The sequence below is a fragment of the Emydura macquarii genome, unplaced genomic scaffold (assembly GCF_026122565.2).
Source record: "Emydura macquarii macquarii isolate MOO-44397 ecotype Brisbane River unplaced genomic scaffold, CSIRO-AGI_Emac_v2 contig_2292, whole genome shotgun sequence".
Lineage (NCBI taxonomy): Eukaryota > Metazoa > Chordata > Testudines > Chelidae > Emydura > Emydura macquarii.
In genome coordinates this window covers 3,657,911-3,677,045 of record NW_027132429.1, presented here as the reverse complement: position 1 = coordinate 3,677,045, position 19,135 = coordinate 3,657,911, and the positions used below count along the sequence as shown (strand labels likewise).

General features: G+C 52.3%; 1 protein-coding gene across 1 annotated transcript in view; it reads right to left on the bottom strand.

The window, feature by feature from the left end:
• The window catches only part of LOC137161276 (LIM/homeobox protein LMX-1.2-like), a 55,826-nt gene extending 37,429 nt beyond the window's left edge, over nucleotides 1–18,397 (bottom strand). The window contains exons 1-3 of the mRNA XM_067560398.1: nucleotides 18,144–18,397; nucleotides 16,165–16,247; nucleotides 6,120–6,306 (exon numbers count right to left, since the gene is read on the bottom strand). Coding sequence (XP_067416499.1) covers nucleotides 6,120–6,306; nucleotides 16,165–16,222 — 245 coding nt within the window. The 5' untranslated portion in view covers nucleotides 16,223–16,247; nucleotides 18,144–18,397. The remainder of the gene's footprint in view (nucleotides 1–6,119; nucleotides 6,307–16,164; nucleotides 16,248–18,143) is intronic.
• Between the last annotated feature and the right edge of the window lie 738 nt (nucleotides 18,398–19,135).

Here is a 19,135-nt window from a genome sequence, read left to right as displayed (position 1 = left end):
AATGCAGTAATAATGGTCACACCTGGATAGCCTGCTTCCTTTCTGGTGTAGGAATAAGCTGAACCAGTATAACTGCAGCCACCCTGGAGGAGCAGGTTGTTCGAGGAGAACTGCAGCACTCTAGTTAAAGGTGCACAGCTGTGTGTGCAGACAAGGCCTGAGCTAACACAATCAACTAACGTGGTTTAAGCAAGCACCATTTTTCTTCACTTACACAGAGCCCCTGTAACCTGCTTTCAAAAGTGCTAAACACACAGCAGAGCTCAGCATCTCCCAAGGAGCTCGGCCCTTTGACAAGTCAGCTCCTTGTCCAGGTGCCCTTCTGAGCCTGTCTTGGCCCCCAGGTGAATATCACCCCAGTGCAGAGGGACAACAGGAGGCCTAAACACCATTGATGTCCCTCCCTGGATTCAAATGCAAGTTCGGGGCCACAGATCGGAAGCTCTTTAGTAAAGCATCCAGGAGATGTGTGGGCAGTGCACTGTGACATAAATCGGTAACAGCAGCCAGCCAGAGGAGATGATGGAGAATGGGTGGCACAAACTGAGACACTGATGTTAACAGTGTCCCCTTACATTAAGGAATGGCCAGTGGCAGCAGTTTCTTGCTCATGTCTGACGACTAACCAACGCTGGGAAGTGGGCAAGCCCTGGTATTTTTATTACCGTCCCTGTTTGCTGCCAAGTGTCTGCGTCACCGGCAGGGAGGCGGCTGTGTTCTATCTTCTGAAGCGCGGAGGAGATAAGATTGGACCGTTAAGAAAAATCTTTAAAGGAGGCTGCCAAACTCCAGGAAACTTTACAAAACATGATGTCTCCTTCCCAGCAGCCACCCCAAACCCTCGTGTGTCATCTCTGTATTTCTTTTCCCAGCAGCGCCGGCTGCCAGAGATCTGTCTGTGCAGACATAGACGCTCTCATCTTTCACAACAGTACCATGCTCCCTCCAGCCAGGGATTGCAAACGCCCCAAGACTAAGCACAGCCTCCCCTTGCATGGGAGGTGACCATTCTTATCCCCATAGCACAGCCAGGAAAACAGTCACAGAGAGGGGACGTGATCTGCACGGAGTCATGCAGGAGGCCTATGCCAGACACAGAACGAGAAACCCAGGAGTCCTGACTCCCAGCCCTGCCTCTGCTCTAGCCCCCAGACCCCTCTCCCTTGCATTTGGCCTGTTTCTCTTGCTGATTCATTCAGTAGTGTGGCAGCTGGTGTTTGTGACATCACAAGCTGCCATGGTATGTCATAGATGCCAGGCTCAGCTGGGAGGTTCATGACATCAGCAGCTGATGTTACAGATGCCGGGTTCAGCTGGTATGTTCAGGCTAATTCCAAAGGAGAAGCTGTGGTTTACACAGATACCCCAAGTCCTGCGGCCGAGCAAAGGGACAGAGGGAGAGTTCAGAGTCATTTTGGTAATTGATTGGGTTTTAAAGTTTGTCTGAAGGTCACTGTGGTTACTTCAACCCCAGCATCAGGAAATAAGGAAACTATGTAACCTCTGAATCATCCCCCATGCTGCAAGGGAGGGGAGAGCCAACCATCCACACAAAGCAGCTGCAGTTGTTATAGACGTGATCAAAGTGCTACGTGCAGGGAGATAACCTCCTGCAGGATCTCCCCTGACCCGCTCCATGGAGCTTTGCGGCTTGGCCAGTGGGAGGAGTTAGAAGGCTGCAGCTTTGGTTAATCATTCAAAGCCCCGTTCGGGATGAGCACCCCTCTCCTCTGTCAGGCTCTTTCAGCTTCTCTCTGTTCCAGAGTGTTGAAGGAAAGGGAGGTAGGGGCAGCAGTTCTGGGAACATCCCATGTACCAGCTCCCCACAGTAACCCTCCTTGCAAGAGCCAGACACGAAACAAATCCTAACAGAATCAATGGCTGTTCGGTCCCCACTCCCCAAAAGAATAAAACATTTTGCAAGTTGCATGCACGGTGGCTGCCAGGTGGTGGGTAATGGGGTGTCCTTGACTAGCTGCGTCGAGGTTAAAAACGACCTGTGCCTTGTCTCCTCTGGGATTTGACATTGAGATCGTTAAAGCAACACAAAAGCACATCTCTTTGTGTAGGCCTGGATTAACCAATGTGCCGTGGGTGCACTTGCACAGGGCCCCTATCTTGGGGGGGGGTAGGCCCCCGGCCCCGATCACTATGGGAAAAAACAACTGAGCAGTGCTGCAACCCCGGGCACCAGGTCACAACACCCACCACGCAGATTTGGACCAGCTGCATTCTCTTCCCCCACCATGATGGAGGGCAGCCTAGCCAAACCTGAGTGTGCAGAGCTATGCGACTGCAGGGGCAAGCGATGGGTGCGAGCGGCGCTAGGCAGCCAGGATCAGGGGGAGCTGCCCTAACCAGGACAGGAGGAGTGCTAAGTGGGAAGCAGGGTGAGTGTGCTGGTGAGTGGCCAGGAATGTCCCAGGAGAGGGGTGAGAGGGTGGTGGGTTGCAGGATGAGTGGGGAGTGTTGGGGGGCTGTGGGATTGGGGGATGGGAGGTTGGGGTCTGCCATAGGTGGGATGTATGTCAGGCCCACTGGGATGTTTGTGGGGGCTATCAGGATCAGTGGAAGCTGGAGGAGGGTTGTTGGTGAATATGTGAAGTTGGAAGGTCTGTGCGTGGGGGAGGGGAGAGAGGGGCATTCTGGGGTTTGTGGGGTGGGGTTGGTATGTCCACAGAGTGCTTTCTGAGCGGCCCCTATGCAGGAGCTCAGCATGCTGCCCACGCTGTGCAGGGCTGGCAGGCCTGGAGCAGAGCTCTCGTTGGAGGCGGGTGGGGCCCCACCAATGTCCATAGCGCACAGGGCCCAAAAACACTGTAATCTGGGCCTGTCTTTCTGCAGTGTGGACATGGCTGTGTCCCAGCTGCACCAAACAGTGTGTTCAGGGGCAAGGAGCAGAGTCCCGTGTCCCATTCCTTCCTCTACGCTTAGCTCTTTGCTGCTCTTGGTTGGAAATTCAGGAACAACCCACCCCCTGCATACTCACACACCTAACTCCTTTCCAGCCACTTCCCGTCACCTCATGCTGCCCAGCACCAAAGTTCTTCCAGGTTTTAAGAAAGGTAAGTGCACAAATTGCTAAGAATCTGGAGCTCAGCCTGCAGTCAGAATCAGAAAAACCACCACATCAGAGCCAGCCAGGAATCCAGGGGCTCTTCTTGGCTTTCCCACCATCCCTGCTACTGAGGAATCCGGTCCATCTGATGGAGCCAGGCAAGACATCAGGATCCTCATCTCCATTTTACAAATGGGTAAACTGAGGCACAGGGCAGGGTTACACAGCGAGTCAGTGGCAGAGCAGAGAATAGGACTCAGAGTCCTGACTCCCAGTCCTGTGCTTATACCACAACACTATCTTTCTCCTCTGTTAGGAAAGTCAGCAGAAGCCTCTGGGTGGCTTCAATGTATTATTGAGTTACTATTTTTAAAAGAAAAAGGAAGAAAAGCTTTGCCACTTAGATATTAGTATTGCTCAGCTCCTAGTAGCCCCAGGCATGGACCAGAATCCCACTGTGCTAGGCTCTGTACATTATTAATTGGGTGTATTAGGGTCATGCCTAGGAGCTCCAGTCACATCACCCCAGCAGTCACCTAGAACCCCCTGTGCTAGGTGCTGTACAGATACAGGACAAATGTTTCTCTGGAGGCTGTCGACAACTCTAGAGTTCGGGTCTTGCTGACAAAGGTGGAAAAAAAGGTAAATACTCCCCTATGGACATCTCTGAACCAACGAATAGCTGGATTCCTGTTGATGCCAATTGCCAAATGTATCTGTGTCTCCATTTTTGTCTTTTCTGTTTCCACATTTATTTAATGTTAAGAGTGTAAAATATTTCAATGACTCTATTAAATGGAGTTCAGGTTCTGCCTGGAGTGTCTCTGGGCTGGATGCTAGGAGCAGGAGCTCTGGGGGAAGGAGGCTGTGGAGGGAGCTGCAGAAATATGGGTGTTCACAGGTGGGCCAAAGTACAAATCATTCCCTTATTGTCATGTTTGGGCTTCAGCATCCGTTACAAATGTACACATACAATTTCCAAAAAGTGGTCTCTCTCAGCCCAGGCTTTTGGGAATGCAACATGCAGAAGTGGCTATTTGGGACTGCAACACACAGCATTAGAAGTAACCTGCAGACAGGCAAGAAGACAGCTTCACCAGCTACCTGTGTTTCCTCAAGGGAACCTGTAACATTTTAACTGTGGAGATGTTTCCTTCCACATTTGTGGCAAGTGCGCTTTCATTTGGCAGAAATGCCCTCTGTGCTTTCAGCTCCACACAACAGAGCTCCCGCCTGAATCGGTTCACACTCTGGTACTTACTTTAATCGACACAATTTAAAAACAATAAGCCGCCTAGCAGAGCAGCCCCATCCTGTGCTCCTGGAGCCCTAGCCAGTCACTCAAAATAGAGTCTATAAGTAACAATCCAACTGGCTCTACGAACCCTCCCTCCATAGGGAGACAAACCAACTACCACCAGCCACGCAGAGCACAAACACAGCTCAGTGTCCTCTCCAGCCTCCATTGCACTCGCCAGAAGCCTGTGCAAACAGACAGATCTAGCAGCCTACCTGGAATGTCAACCAAATTATGCCATTTTGCACCAAAAAGTGGGGGCAGAAAAGTTCCAAATCAGGACATGCTCTCCCCCACCCCCACTCCTCCCGGCCCGGCCTGGCACTCCCCTCCCTTTTAAACCAAGGGAACGCCATAAACTTCAGCTCCAGCAGGATGGCACAGCTGCTTGCATCCCTGTCCCCTGGTTCTTTGGAAGGCAGGAGCTTCCCCCCAGGAACTAGCTGCAAACATTCCAGCTCTTTGTTAGTAGCTCTCTCTGCTCAGGCACGCAGGGCCTGGGCCTCTATTGCTCTGGAACCTCTTGCTGTCATTTACTCCCATGCAAAGTGCTTCTGTTCTAATCGGGAACAAGGCTTGGAGCCATGGAGAGCCAGCTGCCCAGCGTGTGTGATATTCTCTATTACCCAGTCACATCTCTCTCTCTGCATGTGCAGCTCAGTAACAGACCGACAGCAGAGTTACACTGGCCAAGTTCTGCCTTCAGTTGCATTGGTGCACGCCCACTGATTTGAAGAGTGTTGCACCAGTGTAAACTGAGGCAGCTCAGTCTAGTCAGCAGGGAGTCAGGACTCCTGGGTCTATTCCCAGCTCTGCCACTGACCTGCTCTGTGATCCTGATCAAATCACATCCTGTTTCTGTTCCCCTCCTAGCCTGTCTATTTTAGAGCTGGTCGAAACTCAGAATTTCCATTCCTCAGGAAGTTCTGACATTTTAAAATTTCCTTTCATCCTAAATTGGAATGAAAAACTCAAGATTTAAAAATTTACTGCAAATTTGGAAAGATCAAAATGACCTTATCCAAGTGCTTTGTTCAAATGTTATATTTTAGAAACAATAAAATCAAAAGGAAGGGCTTGGGTAGTTTTTTTGATAAAAAGTTTTACAAAGTGAATATGTTCCTGTGGAATGTTTCAATTTTGTTGAATTTGCATTTTCCAAAGGAAAACTGTCACACTGGAAATTTTTTTGACAAGCCTACTCTATTTAGGGCAGGGACAGTCTCTCACTACAATGGAACCTCAATGTTACACAAACCGATCTTACGAACAATCAGTTATACCAACCCTGTGGAACAAAAATTAATGACATAGTGAAAGTCCTGGGGCTGAAGAACAAGTTGACGTCCTGTCACATTCCAATACCTTTGGTGCATTAGAAAGTGCTTTGCAGTGGTTTGAAGAAAGCGATGCAGTGCACCATGCTGCAGATTATGCTCTGCACCTGCTGTAATGTTGAGATGTTCCATTTGATTACCTCCTCAGTCCCCCCGTTATTTGGTAAAAGAGGGGTTCTATTGCGTGTGTGCAGCACCAGTGCAATGAGCATCTAGGTGTTACTGCAATAGATGTAATTTGACCCCACACTTCCTATCTCCTGCCACACTGATATTACAGTAATCTCTTCACAGTCCATCTCCAGAAATCCATATCACACCTGTAATGGCAGCCTCAAATACAATAGCCAGCACTTGTGATGGGGGTGTGGGAGGGAAGGGGGTGAGGCAGGGGTGGGAACCAAAACTCAAAGCCAGAGGCACTTACTTTTCATAGTCATGCTTGCAGTACAGCTGCCGGTTGCGACAGTAGCAGGTGCCCGACAGCAGCTGCAGGCAGGCAGCACACTTCACACAGCCTTCATGCCAGGAGCGCTCATTGACTCGCAGGAGGAACCGGTCGGAGATGGGGGTGTCACAGCCGGCACAAACCTCCCGCATTTTCGAGTCTGTCCCTGGCAACAGAGAAAAAGGCAAATGAGCCACAAGAAAAAGGACTGGTTTGCAAATGGGGATGTGTGCTGCTAAGGTGGAGTTCACCCGTGGGGAGGAGACCCGGCACAAAGACTAGGTGCTGCTTAAATCTCGCTTCAAGGGCTGAAGCAGGATTTAAGCCGAGCCTAGGCCTTGTGTTTGTGGGTAAATCTTGTTTTTAAAGCCATGCGTTACTACTGTTAATTTCTGTATGTGCACCGAAAGAGAAAGAGAGAGAGAGACATTGTGTTGGGCACGTATTTTTACAATCTTATAAATAAAAATGTTTGTCCCACAAAAATACATGGCATCTTCAGGATTGGTTTCTAATTTCCAGGTAGTGCATTTTAAAAAATCCCCCACTCCTCCCCAAATCCACCGCTAAAGAGATATGTAGAATGCAGAGGACCTTCCCCTCTGCACTCCAATAGCTAGACCTTCCAGATATGTAGCACCTGCATCCGGGCTCAATATTCACATAATAGCAGCAGGCTGAGTGCTGAAAATCTGCCCACAAGTGTCACTTGCACCATGGGCAAGATTTAAAAAGTGATCTGCTCCCAACAGCTCCCGTTGTGCTCAGTGGCGGTGGTGGTGTGGTGTGTGTGCATGTGGGGTGTGTGTGTGTGTTCTCCATAGTTCTCAGTGGTGGGGCATGTACACACGCACACACTCCCTGTTGTTCTTAGTGGTGGCTGTGTGCTCTCTGTTGTTCTCAATAGGAGCTGTTGAATGCTGAGTGCTTTTGCAAATCTGCAATAAGAGTTTGGAAGGAGGATAAATTTGGGTCTGAATTGCCAGCCTGCGTCTCCCTGGTATATGGCAGATTCATCCCCATCAGGGGGATGCGGTGCTAACCCCGTTAAAATAGCAGAAGCTCCAGAGACTTGAGATTTTTTCATGGATGTTATCACCACGTAAATCTATGACTACTCTTCAAAGGCTTCCCAGTGATAACGCCAAGGTAGAGGAGTGTGCATGGGTAATAAATATGCTAGCTAGTGCATTGGAGCTGGACTGTAGGCCGAGCCAGGCAGGTGCCTTAGCCCAGAGCACTGGCTTCCCACCCATCATGCCCAGCTGCTCAGGTTCTTTAAACATTTAATTTGTTCTCTCCCTCCACCAGCCCCTGGGTCTTTTATTTCCTTTGCTCAGGCTCCTGGGTTCTGGGGCAGAGCTAAGTGAGATCTTGTTGCAGGGGTGGGAGAGGTGCCAGCTAGCCACATCGGTGACATTTACCCCATCTAAAGAGTTTAAGTGGGGCCTAAGCCTCATGCTGGGCCCTGCCTAGGGGTAGGCCTTGGGCTGGGGCTAAAACAGGCCTTATGGTGGGCCCTGTCCAGTATTGAGGGTGGGGCTAGGCCTAGGCCTAGGCCTGGGGCCTGCTGGGGCAGGGCTGAGATGGGCCTCATGCTGAGCCCTGCCCTAGGCTGAGGTGGGAGCTAGACCTGCTGTTAGAGCCTGCCTGGGAGTGGGTTAGCGTGACCAGATAGCAATTGTATAAAATCAGGACAGGGTGGGGGGTAATAGACACCTATATAAGGCAAAGCCCCGAATATTGGGACATCTGGTTACCCTAGGAGGGCCCTGGTCAGTGAATTTTACCGCATGTGAGCACTAGGGTCATTGCTATCAAAAGAGAACTGGACATCCCAGCAGAATGGGGAGATGCATGTCCAAGAAAGCCCATAAAATTCCCTATTCAGAGATGCTCTGTGCCCCTCTCATCTGGGGAAGCACAGAGAACAGCCTTGCTTCGGAAAGGGGCACCCTACAGAATTGGGGGAAGTGGGCTCCATGGTTTCTCGAGCAGGCTGCACAAGCTAGAAGGAAAAATATGATTTTCCAGCCTTACAAAACTCACCACCTATGGCTCTGATCCCTCTGTTTAAGCCTTGACCTTCATGCCTGTTCCTGTTTTCTCATTTGTTGTCCCCTGAACTTCGTCGCTCCTCCCCCTAGGCTGGGAGAGGGGTTTTAGCCATGGGCAGACGAGCCCCTCACATCCCAGATGCCAAATAGGATCTAAGGGGTCTGAGAGACAAGCCTGGACACCAGGCATCCCTGCTCAAGCACCTCCAATAATAAAGGCTCTGTGGGCCAAATCAGCCCTTCAGCAACACCTGTGCAGGCTCCTTGCACTCAGCAGAGTTTCACAAGTCAGTTATCTTGCAACAGGTGTGACCGAGGATGGACCCTGCCCAAGCAACTGACTCCCTAACTCACAATTCTGATGATGTATGAGCGAGGCTAGAATCTAGTGGCCCAGTTCGCCCCTCCTGTGTTTACTTGCTACAGTGTAAACGTTACTCTCCCATTCCGGCAGGGTTCTGCACTGCCTGCTTTGCATTGGGGTAAACCACAGTACCCGATGCAGTTAATGGAGAAGCAGGCTCTGTGATTTACAGATTTATGCGTCTCTGGGACCCAGCCTGTCTCTGTGTTGTTCGTACAATGTGATGATACTGTAGGTGATACTGTAATAGAAACAAAGAGTAACTGTGATTAGAATGCAGCTGCCAGGAGAGCCCTGACACTGCGTGGCCTGACCCTGCCTTGACTGAATCCCGCCTTAGCTTGGGGAGAATCGTGCCTTTGCCCATTGGACACTCATTTCCTGCTAGATCTTGCTGCTTAAGCAGGTTTCTTTACTACAGCAGCAACAGCCTTTGCTGCTAGGGGGATCCTCCTCCGCCCAGCTCTCACCAGAGAGTCTTGCCAGTGTGAAAGAAGATGGGCAGATATTTTTGTGGCCTGGGAGAGGGAAGCGAGAGCAGGGGAAGCATCTGAATTTGACGGAGGAAGATCTGGTGATGGGATGGTTTGGGAAAGTGGCAGCCAACAGAAACTCAACTCTGTCCCTCTCCACGGCCCCTGAGCTCTTTTACTGTCCATCTGTTGTTGGAGTCCAGTGGTTCTGGATCTCCCCCAATCAGTGCCTAACGTAATCTGGGAAAAGGGAGTGTGGGAAGTCTAACCATAATTTGGGAGCCGCTGTTTCGATGAGGACTTGTCTACACAGACATCCAGGAAAATTAATCCAGATTAACTAAAGCTGTGAATTTGAAGTGGATTAGTTAAACCACATTGAATTCTGTGTGGATGCTGTTACTCAGAATAAAATTGGCCTTAATTTGGTTTAGTGACGTGAATTGAGTTAAGGTGACTTTAATTCTGAATACCAGCGTCCACTCAGGGATTTAATTCAGTTTAACTCATCCACTTCAATTTAACACCTTTAGTTAATTTGCAATAGTGTCCCCTCCATGAGCTGGCTTGATTTATTTGTATGTATTTATTTTTGCCAGGTCTGTACCCTCTTACAAACTCCTCCCACACACACAAATCAGTGTTCCTGGATGCAATGCCTCCTGTCTGTGGTTTCTCCTGTCATGTTTCTCACCCAGGCTTGGGTTTTGTCTCTGTGTTCTCTCCCTCTCTTTCAGCTTCATGTTTTTCCTTACATGTCTCTTTCTTCTACTGCCATCTTTTCTTACCTCAATTTCTTTCCCCTCCCACTGCCTTTGCCTTTTCCTTCATCCTTCCCCCTCCCCCCCTTCCTTTTGCTGGTCACCAAGCTCCAAATTAGAGGAGCTCAGAAGTGATTACAGTTAAGTATTCATTGCATGTCACCTGCACAGAGCTCTGTGCATGTATGGAGAGTCCAGGGCAGGAATAACAGGGGACTGTGGGTCAGGATTGATTGAGGGCATTGGAACTGCTGTGTGGGGGAAAGGCGGGACTGGAACAGGGGCACAAAGAGTAGCCATTAGGAATCTGTGTAGAGGAAGTTTGTGGAGTGTCTGCTTCTTTCTATCTATCTGTAGTGAGAGCTAGAGTCTTTCATGAGTTCCAGATCCAGACAGAACAGCAAAACATGCAAAGTCACTCACTTGAACTCAACCCAGCACAGTTCTGAGCAAGCTCAGATAAGGCAGATACTAGGATTCTCTTTAGCACTAAGCTACTGGCACATCACTAGCCTTTTAGTGCCTCCTTACAATTATTCCATGAAAACATCTGCAGTAAGTCACATTGATTTGGTTCATCAGGGCTTGTTACCATAGCTAGCACCTTGGGAGACCGAGGCATCTTAAGTGAAAGTGGCTACTCACCCCACTTTCTAGCCCACGTTAGATTTTGAGTTTGGACTCACGAGGCCTGAGCCAGCTCCCCCAATGGAACGGCTGCCTCTGATCCTGCAAACATGCTGTCTGTAGAATCCAGTCCCGAACTTCTGCTTGATTGCTGCTGTTCTGACATTCAGAGCTAAGCCAAACCCTAGCCAGATTTTGGATTCAAAACACATTCTGAACTAAACACCGGGGCTTGGAAGTCAGAGGACAGGGCCAGCTGGAAGGAACAAAACTTGTTAGCCCTCCCTCACCCCTTCCCCATCCCCTCAGCATCCAGAGCAGAATATCTTGCCTAGGGAGTAATTGAGGCAGCATGGTCTAGTGGGGAGAGCACTAGACTGGGCTGGGACTCAGGAGATCTAGGTTCTAGTCCCCGCTGTGAACGGCGGCAAGTCATTTCCCCTCTCGCCCTTTGTTGGTCTAGTCTATTTAGCCCATGGGCTCTTTGGGGACAGGGACTGTTTCTTACAAGGTCTGCTCTACACATGCCATTTGTACCAGCTAGGGGGGTGATTTCTTACTGCTCTCATTATACAATATAACCCCTAATCTGGCAGTTATACCAGAATAAAGGTTCTGTATGCCAAGATCGCTTATTTCCCTTCCCTTATGGGATGAGTACAAGGTATATTTCTTTGACCTTGCCTTCTCTAACAAACACACAGCAATACTGGTGAGTGGGAGGCCCTACCAAAACTATATTCCAAAACAAATATTCCACTATGCTCATTTGGCTAGGGAAGAGGATAAAAGACCACACAAGTGACAGATGTTAGTCACCTCACTTAACACACTACGGGAAGGTGATCAGCTACCACAGTGATGAGAGAGGTATAAGAACCTATATCAAATAAAATTGGCTATGCCTGTATACGCACATTTATATAGTTATACCTGCATCCCGCTAGTCCAGGCTAGTTAAAGCAGTGCTCTCCTGTATAGACAGGGCTTACATATCTGGGCAGCACGCAGCACTTGGAGTCCCACTCTCAGCTGGCAACTTTCAGCACTACTGTGATACCCATCATAAAAATGATTCTCTAGAAAGGTCACCCAGTTCTACCCTAAAGCCTGTAAAAACGTAGCCACTTAACAATGGCTCTGGAGCAGGGCAGTGGGAGATTTGATGTTTTGTTAAATACATGAAATATGATCGCACGCTTTGTCCCTCGTCCTTTGTCTGTTGCCTGAATTCAACGTCCCTGATGCTGCAATAAGCATGATGTGAGCAGACCCTGGCATTGCATGATTGGGACTTGAGAGTATAAGTGCTGAGAGCCAGGGACCGACGTGTACGCAAGGTATCTAGGATGCAGGGGGGCTGCTGCTGTAATCCATTTAATTAATAATGGTCCCTCCAGCTCATTATTGTTAACGCTCCATTAGCTGCACCCTCCCTTTGTTATAGATGTAAGTAAATTCAATCATGACAGATTCACTCCAGGTTGAAATGGGTGAACCCTAGCAGCTGGAAAGAATTCTGGGGGTAGGGGCTGGGGAGAGGAGCTCATTTTTTGAATGATTAAATAAGTTAATTCTGGGGTGTTTGTTTTGTGCTCGTCTAACTTGAAGACATCAACCAGTTCAGAAGAGAGGACATGATGCAAATGGAGATGTTAGCACCTTTAGAAGAAAAACAAATGAATTCCAGCTCTCTGTCCAGCTACCATTTCCTCTGAGCTGCTGGGATCTGCTACTGCCAGACATGTAGGATGGAGCTGCAGCACTTCAGTGCCGGAGTGACTGCAAGAGCGCTGTGAAACTGCACAACGTACCCTCCGGAGCAGTAAGGCCTCCATTCAGCAGAGCTCCTGCTTCATTGCAGGCATGTGCTTAAATTCTATTTGACTCCTGGGAGTCCTAAGCATGTGTCTAAGTTAAGCATGGCGTAACTACATCGCTGAATCAGGATGGATTTAAGCAGGTGCCTAAAATGCAGCACATGCTCACATGCTTTGTTGAATCAGGGCCCAAAGCTGCTTATCCCTAAATCTTCAAAGACATGCCCCAGGGGTTGAGGACAGTGTCGATAACACTCCAGAGGAGCTGGATCCTGCTCAGCTATAAACGCAGACCAAAAAGAAAGGCCCAGCTGAGGCTGTGGTGCTAGTTTTCGTACTCACATACCACAACAAGGACGGAGTGTCAGGAGAGCTTCCCTGTTGCTTTGTGGAAGGCGTGTACCAGGTGTTAACAAACATATCTCTAGGGTTGGGGGATCCTGTTTTGCCTAATTACGTACTGACATACCCAGAGGGTTTGAAAGTTTGACTCAAATGTGAAGGATAGGAGGGGCCTGTCTTCACTACAGAATTAGCTCGGAGTTGCCCCTAACTTAAGTCCTGTCCACACACAAAACCCCTTCACTTGTGTGTGGCAGTATTTGTAACTCAGATTGGTTGGCCTGCCTGCTCACCCGCTGCTAACACAGTCACACAGTTCACATGTTACATTGCAGAGCAGCTGCTCTCACTCACGCTAGGTTATGAGTGGCAGTAACGCAAGGGTAGATAATGCTGAAGTGAAGATGTATCCTAGGGTTCATGTCCCACTTAGGGGGAGAAAGAAAAGTTTTCATGAAAAAAGAACTGCCAGGATGAGATTCTCAAGGGCTCAGCACTCAGAGATGGGGACAGATTTTCAAGAGAGCACATTTCCTAAATACAGGCCAGATATTCTAGACTGCTCAGCTCCAAAAGCGCACAGGCTGGGTTCCTCAAAAATGTGGCTCATGGTCATTGTCTGGAACTGGCTGAAAAATTGATTTTTTTGTTGTTGTTCCCATGGAAACATTTGATTTTTCATCAAAACTCCAAAAACTATTGGCGGTTGCTGGGTTTTTTGTTGGGAGCAAAGCGGGACAAAAAGAAAAAGTTTTCTGTGGAAAGGAGACTGTGTCCACATAAATGTTAATTTAGTCAAAACCCAATTTTCTGCCCATTACCTGTTTCAAAGGCAGATTTCAAACCAGCTCTGTTTTATCCCATTTGCTGTACAGCCGCATGACTCTGTGGTTTGGTTTTGCGGTGACTGAAACCTCTAACACAAAGCATAAGCTTCCCCGTTAGGGGATTTGGGGGTATTCTTTAATACTTAAATAGCTTTTTGGGGGAGGGAGTGGGGAGAGATATTTAAATAGTTAAAAAGGGGTTGTGAATTTGAGCTAGTTCTGAGAGCTAGGGAGAGTCACAAAACTTCAGACTCCACGAGGGTCCTCCCCTTGTTAAAAACACACTTTAAGTTATATTATTAAATAACCAAATGAGCCTGTTGCCAAGGATTACAGCATGCCTCACCCATCTACTAGAATTAATTGAGGGGGTCAACAAACATGTGGACAAGGATGATCCAGTGCATATAGTGTACTTAGATTTTCAGAAAGCCTTTGACAAGGTCCGTCACCAAAGTCTCTTAAGCAAAGTAAGCTGTCATGGGATAAGAGGGAAGGTCCTCTACTGGACCAGTAGCTGATTAAAAGATAGAAAACAAAGAATAGGAATAAATGGTCAGTTTTTAGAATGGAGAGAGGTAAATAATGGTGTCCCCACAGGGGTCTGTACTGGGACCTGTACTATTCAATATTTTCATAAATGATCTGGAAAAAGGGGTGAACAGTGAGGTGGCAGAAATTGCAGGTGATATAAAATAACTCAAGATAGTTAAGTCCAAAGCAGATTGTGAAGAGTTACAAAGGGATCTCACAAAACTGGGTGACTGGGCAACAAAATGGCAGATGAAATTCAGTGTTGATAAAAGCAAAATGATGAACATTGGAAGACATAATCCCAACTATACATATAAAATGATGGGGTCTAAATTAGCTGTTACCACTCAAGAAAGAGATCTTGGAGTCATTGTGGACAGTTCTCTGAAAACATCCAAAACTCAATGTGCAGCGGCACTCAAAAAGGCTAAGGAAGTTGGGAATCATTAGGAAAGGGGTAGATAATAAGACAGAACACTGGGCTAGATGAACCATTGGTCTGATCCAATCTGGCTGTTCTTATGAGGAATGCAACAGAATTCTGCCCATTGCCAGCATATATTGTGATTGGCTGAGACTGTGAGCAGAAGGAGAGCTGGGGGCCTGAGTTATTACTGGTCAGTAATTCACACCTGGAGTTTTATTAGACACAAGGCCAAGAACCCAGCAAGAACTTAATAAAAAGTAAAGAGAATAATCCAGTTGCTTGATGCAGGATAAAAGATGCAAAACCTGTAAGTGGGAATGCCACTGGTCTGTATAATATCTAGTCTTTGGTAGAGTCCCAATCACCTCAGAGGGTGGGGGGGGAGCTTGCCTTAGGGTGACCAGATGTCCCAATATTAGGTGCTTTGACTTATATATGTAACTATACCCGCCGGGGGGGGGTCCTAATTTTGCACACTTGCTATCTGGTCACCCTAGCTGGACTTGAAACTGAAAGTAATCCAGCCTCTGATCTCTTGGCTCTTGCAGGGGCCTATGGGCTGCGCAGTTTGAAATGGAAGGGTAGAAAAATGCAGCAGTTTGAATTTAAAACCAGAGCTCTGGACAATCTTGTTCCTGCTCTGAGGGGGGATGGGACGGGACGGCTAGTGAGTTCCAATCAGCGAAATGTGCAGCGTTAATTTAAAGGCAAATGGCTTTCCCGGTCTCATTGCGATGTAAGTTTGTCCATTCCGGACCAAAGGAACGAATACATTCGAATGCCAGAGGCACCAGGGCGGGCATCGTAGCACGAGCCCGAGGAGTTGCTGTATTCAGTCCTGCTGGAGATCCAGTAGCCATCCTCGACCTTGACCTGATCCAGTCTCGATGTAAACCCTGCCAGCTACCCTCGGTAAATCCACGCGACCCTCGGTAAACCGTCCCGAGGGATAGTCACCCTCACTCGCTGTTAGACGCTGCACGGACCATGCCCAAGTACACCTGTCAGTCGTTACGGTGCCCCAGGAACCGCCTTGTTTTGCTACAAACAGACTAGCCCGGCTACCTCCGGCACCGCTGGCGGTGTGCGCCTGGTTCCAGTCCGGATTTCTCTAGCCTCGGCTTCCAGCCATCGGCTCTCGCCAGCCCTCCTCGGCCAGACCGAAGAGCGCCGATTACCAACGTCTGCCCTGCAGGTGGATACTCCCAGAGCGGGATCCGGTCACCTCTGCCCCTTCGTCGCGTTAAGCTACAGAGCCTGAGTATAGCCCCTTCCCCACATGCTGACGAGCCGTAATTGCGTTATCTCCGCAGCCGAAACAACCACGGACACACCCGTTCACAGTTCGCATTACACCCGCCAGCCGTGCTCGGGTACCCCGGACCAGGGAGCCGGGAGCCGCCCGGAGCCCCGAGACCTGGTTTATTCGGCCTCGTGCTAGTGCCACCCGAGCCTGTCGCCATCAGACACCTCCTCTGACCCGTTACTCATCCCCCCGGCCCTTCCCTGCGCCCGCCCCACGAACCAGCCCCCCGGGTTCATTTCTAAACACGCCGCGCCCGCCCCGCTCTCACACCGAACCGCTGCGTGTGAACAAGCAGCCACGGAGCAATTCCAGTGCCAGTCTGTGTGTAGACAAGCCCCGGATCCTTCCCACAGCTCTGGGCTGAGAGGGGGATTCCAGGCTCCTCTGGGGACACCGGACAGTCAACACCTGCGACCCAGCCAGCCCCCTTCGTCCCGGGGCAGAAGGGTCGGGCCCTCGGCTGCCCCACGCCGGACAAACACTCACCGAAGCCCAGCACCGGGGCGGCCTGCTGCAAGCAGGATGGTGCCTCCTCTGTCTTCATGCTCCAGGCCGGGCTGCGGGGGACCCTGGCGGGGGGAAGAGATGGGTTAGTACCGGCGGGGGCTGGGGCTTGGGAGGCGTTACCCTGCGGCAGGAAGAAGTCCCGGGGCTCGACGAGGAGGTTTCTCAGCTGAGCCCTCCAGGACCGTAGCCGCAAGGAACTTGAGGGGGAGACACCCCCGGGAAAAAAGGCAGCAGAGCCCACCCTGCCGGGCCCCAGCCCTGGGTTCTGGGCCCCAGCCCTAGCAACAGAGCAGGGGCTGCCCCCTCCATCCTATGCAGCTCTGAGCCTCCCTTCTATCCCCACAGCTCCTCCTGCCCCCCGCTCCCTGTGCCCCCCATCCCTCTGACCACGAATCGCCTGCCTGCCCCTCCCCCGTCTGTGTGTCTGTCCCACCCTTCTCCTTCCACCACACAGATCACTCCCTTGGGCTTTTTAAATTATCCTGGTAATAAAGGACCTTCCCCCCCCCCCCGATTATCGACCCCCGGGGTCCCCAAGTTGTGTGAGGGGGAAGAGCCCCCGAAGTTACCGCAGCTGAGCCCCGCCGCCCCCAGTGAGCTGTGGATGTCCCCGGAGATAGAGGAGAGGCTAGGGTGGCTTATGGGGCCGGGATGGGGTAGACTATGGGGCGGGGGGGGACAAGCTGGGGTAGCTGGTGGGGTAAGTCACGGGGACAAGCAGGGTTCGTTACGGGGCGGATATGGGACGGCTAGATGCGGGGTGGGTTATGGGGCGGTTAACAGGGCAGGATGTGGGGTGGATTATGGGGGCCCCAGAGCTCGGGCGCGGAGAACTCCAGCCCCCCCCCCCCCCAGTTACTTCCGCCTGTTGCTTTAATCCCCGGAGCCGAGGGGGGTTTTTACCCGCCCCGGGGCCGGCGGGCAGGTCCTGGCAGGCGGCTTCTTTCCCAGCCGGGTCTGGCTGGGTTTGGCTCGGTGCCCGCGGTTCTGGTTGGCGCCCGCCCAGCGCCGGTGTCTCGAACGAGCTCCGCGGAGCCGCGTTCACACCAGCCCTGAATGGAACCACAACGAATTCTCGGCCCCGGGGCCCCCGACCCGGCCCACGCCGCCCGGCCCCGGTGGGGTAAATCCTCCCGAGCCCCCCGCCGCAGCCCCGCCCGCAGCCCCCGCCCGCGGGCTCCGTTTACCTGGCGAACTGTCCTGCCCTTCGGAAAAGCAGCTGCCCGCCCGCCCGGCGAACGGCTCCCGCGGACCAGAAGCAACGAAATTTCGTTGGCGCCCGGGGTTCCCGGCGAGGGCTGGGGGTGTTCGACCCTCCTCCGCGGCGAGCTTTGCCGGCCCGCGGGGCTCGCTCCTCGCCGCACGAATTTCGGGGCGCTGACGGGGCTGCCCCGGTTCCAGCCCGGTTGCGGGTTGGCTCGTTCCTGGGCGAATTGCCCGCAGCCGAGGCAGGTTGGCTTTGCCGGGCGGGGCGGGGAGGGGGCGAGGCTGGTGCGTTAGAGGCTGGGTGGGGCCCGGTTCTCCGGGCGCGGGCGGGGGGGCCCTGCACGTCGAGGGGAGTCTCTGCTCTGGGGTGCGGGGCAGCGCGCTCCCCGCCTGCGGAGATTTATACCTGCAGCGTGTCCCCCCCACCGCGCGATCTGCCCCCGCTGCGCCGAGAGCCCGGAGCCTGGCTGGGATGGACCGACGGACGGACAGACAGACAGAGCCGGGAGCAGCCCCGCGCCCCTGAGCCGGGCGGGGGGGGGGGGGGGGGGTGGGCCGGGGGCGGGGGGGCTGCAGCATTCTGGGGGGCGAGGGGTTTAAATCCCAACTAAGTGACAGACACAGGCTCCCCCGGGGAAACGGGGGGCGGGACGAGCCCGGCGAGGAGGGGCGCTGGTCGCAGGGCTCCATGCACCATGGGCCGGCCCCCGGCCCGCGGCGGGAGGGGAACCGACCACAATCTCGACACCTACCCGGCTCCGCGGCAGGCCCAGCGCCGGCTCCAGACGCTGCTGGGGGCTCCTGTTGTGTACTGCCAGGACCCGGGGCGAGCAGTAGCTCTGGCTGCTCCGCTCCCAGACACGGCAAGTCCCTGCCCAGCGCCTTGCTCAGGCTGCCGGGGCTCCCTCGTGCCCCCCCCCCGCCAGCGCAGGCAGGGTCCCCGCAAAGCCAGGTAACCCCCCCCGCCCCCCAGCGAGCCTCGCCCACCGCGTCTGCAGCCCCGGGGGCCGGGGCCGCTCCTCAGGGGCAAACACTCCGAGGAGTTTTGAAAGTAGCTGCTCCGGGGCGGGGCGGGGCGGGGGATCCATCCCACCTCTTAATTCGAAGTGAAGCCGCGTGTGAAAGCAGCCTTCAAAGCAAGAGCAAGCGAGGGCCAGTAGCTAGAGACCAGAGGCAAAGATGCCGAGGGGGGCAGAGAAGGGAAGCAGGGGCCCGGCCGGGCCAGGCCCGTGGCAAAAGCCCAGGCAGTGTCTGGGTTGCCCCGCCCGCGGGCGGTCTGTCAGCCGTAGAGACCGAGGCATTGAACTGTTCGTTAGCAGGGGCCCGGCGGCCATTCGCCGACCCAGAGGCTGGGTGTCGGGCGGAGCGGAGAGACACGGTCCCGTTACTGGCGCTGTCTCGGGTAGCGCCGGGGAGAGACCGGCAGGGTCTTTATAACAGCCCCCGAGGTGCCCGCGGGCCGGGCCGGGCCGGGCCGGGCCGGGCGCTGCTCTCGGAGATCGGCTCTTGCTCGAGCTGCGGTAGGTGGCAAGGGGATGAATCCCTCTGTGTAACTCCATAGCGACCGATCGCAGCTGCGGGCTATTGGCGACGGTCGTTACAGGTCGGATCCGCTGGGTTCGGTTTAAACCCGCTTCGATTTCTGTGTCCGACTTGGTCTCTGGGTGATTCGGCAAAGGAGAAAAGCGAGAAAGTGCCTCACACGGGAGCTGCAGTCACCCTCCAATTGACTCCCCCCCCAATA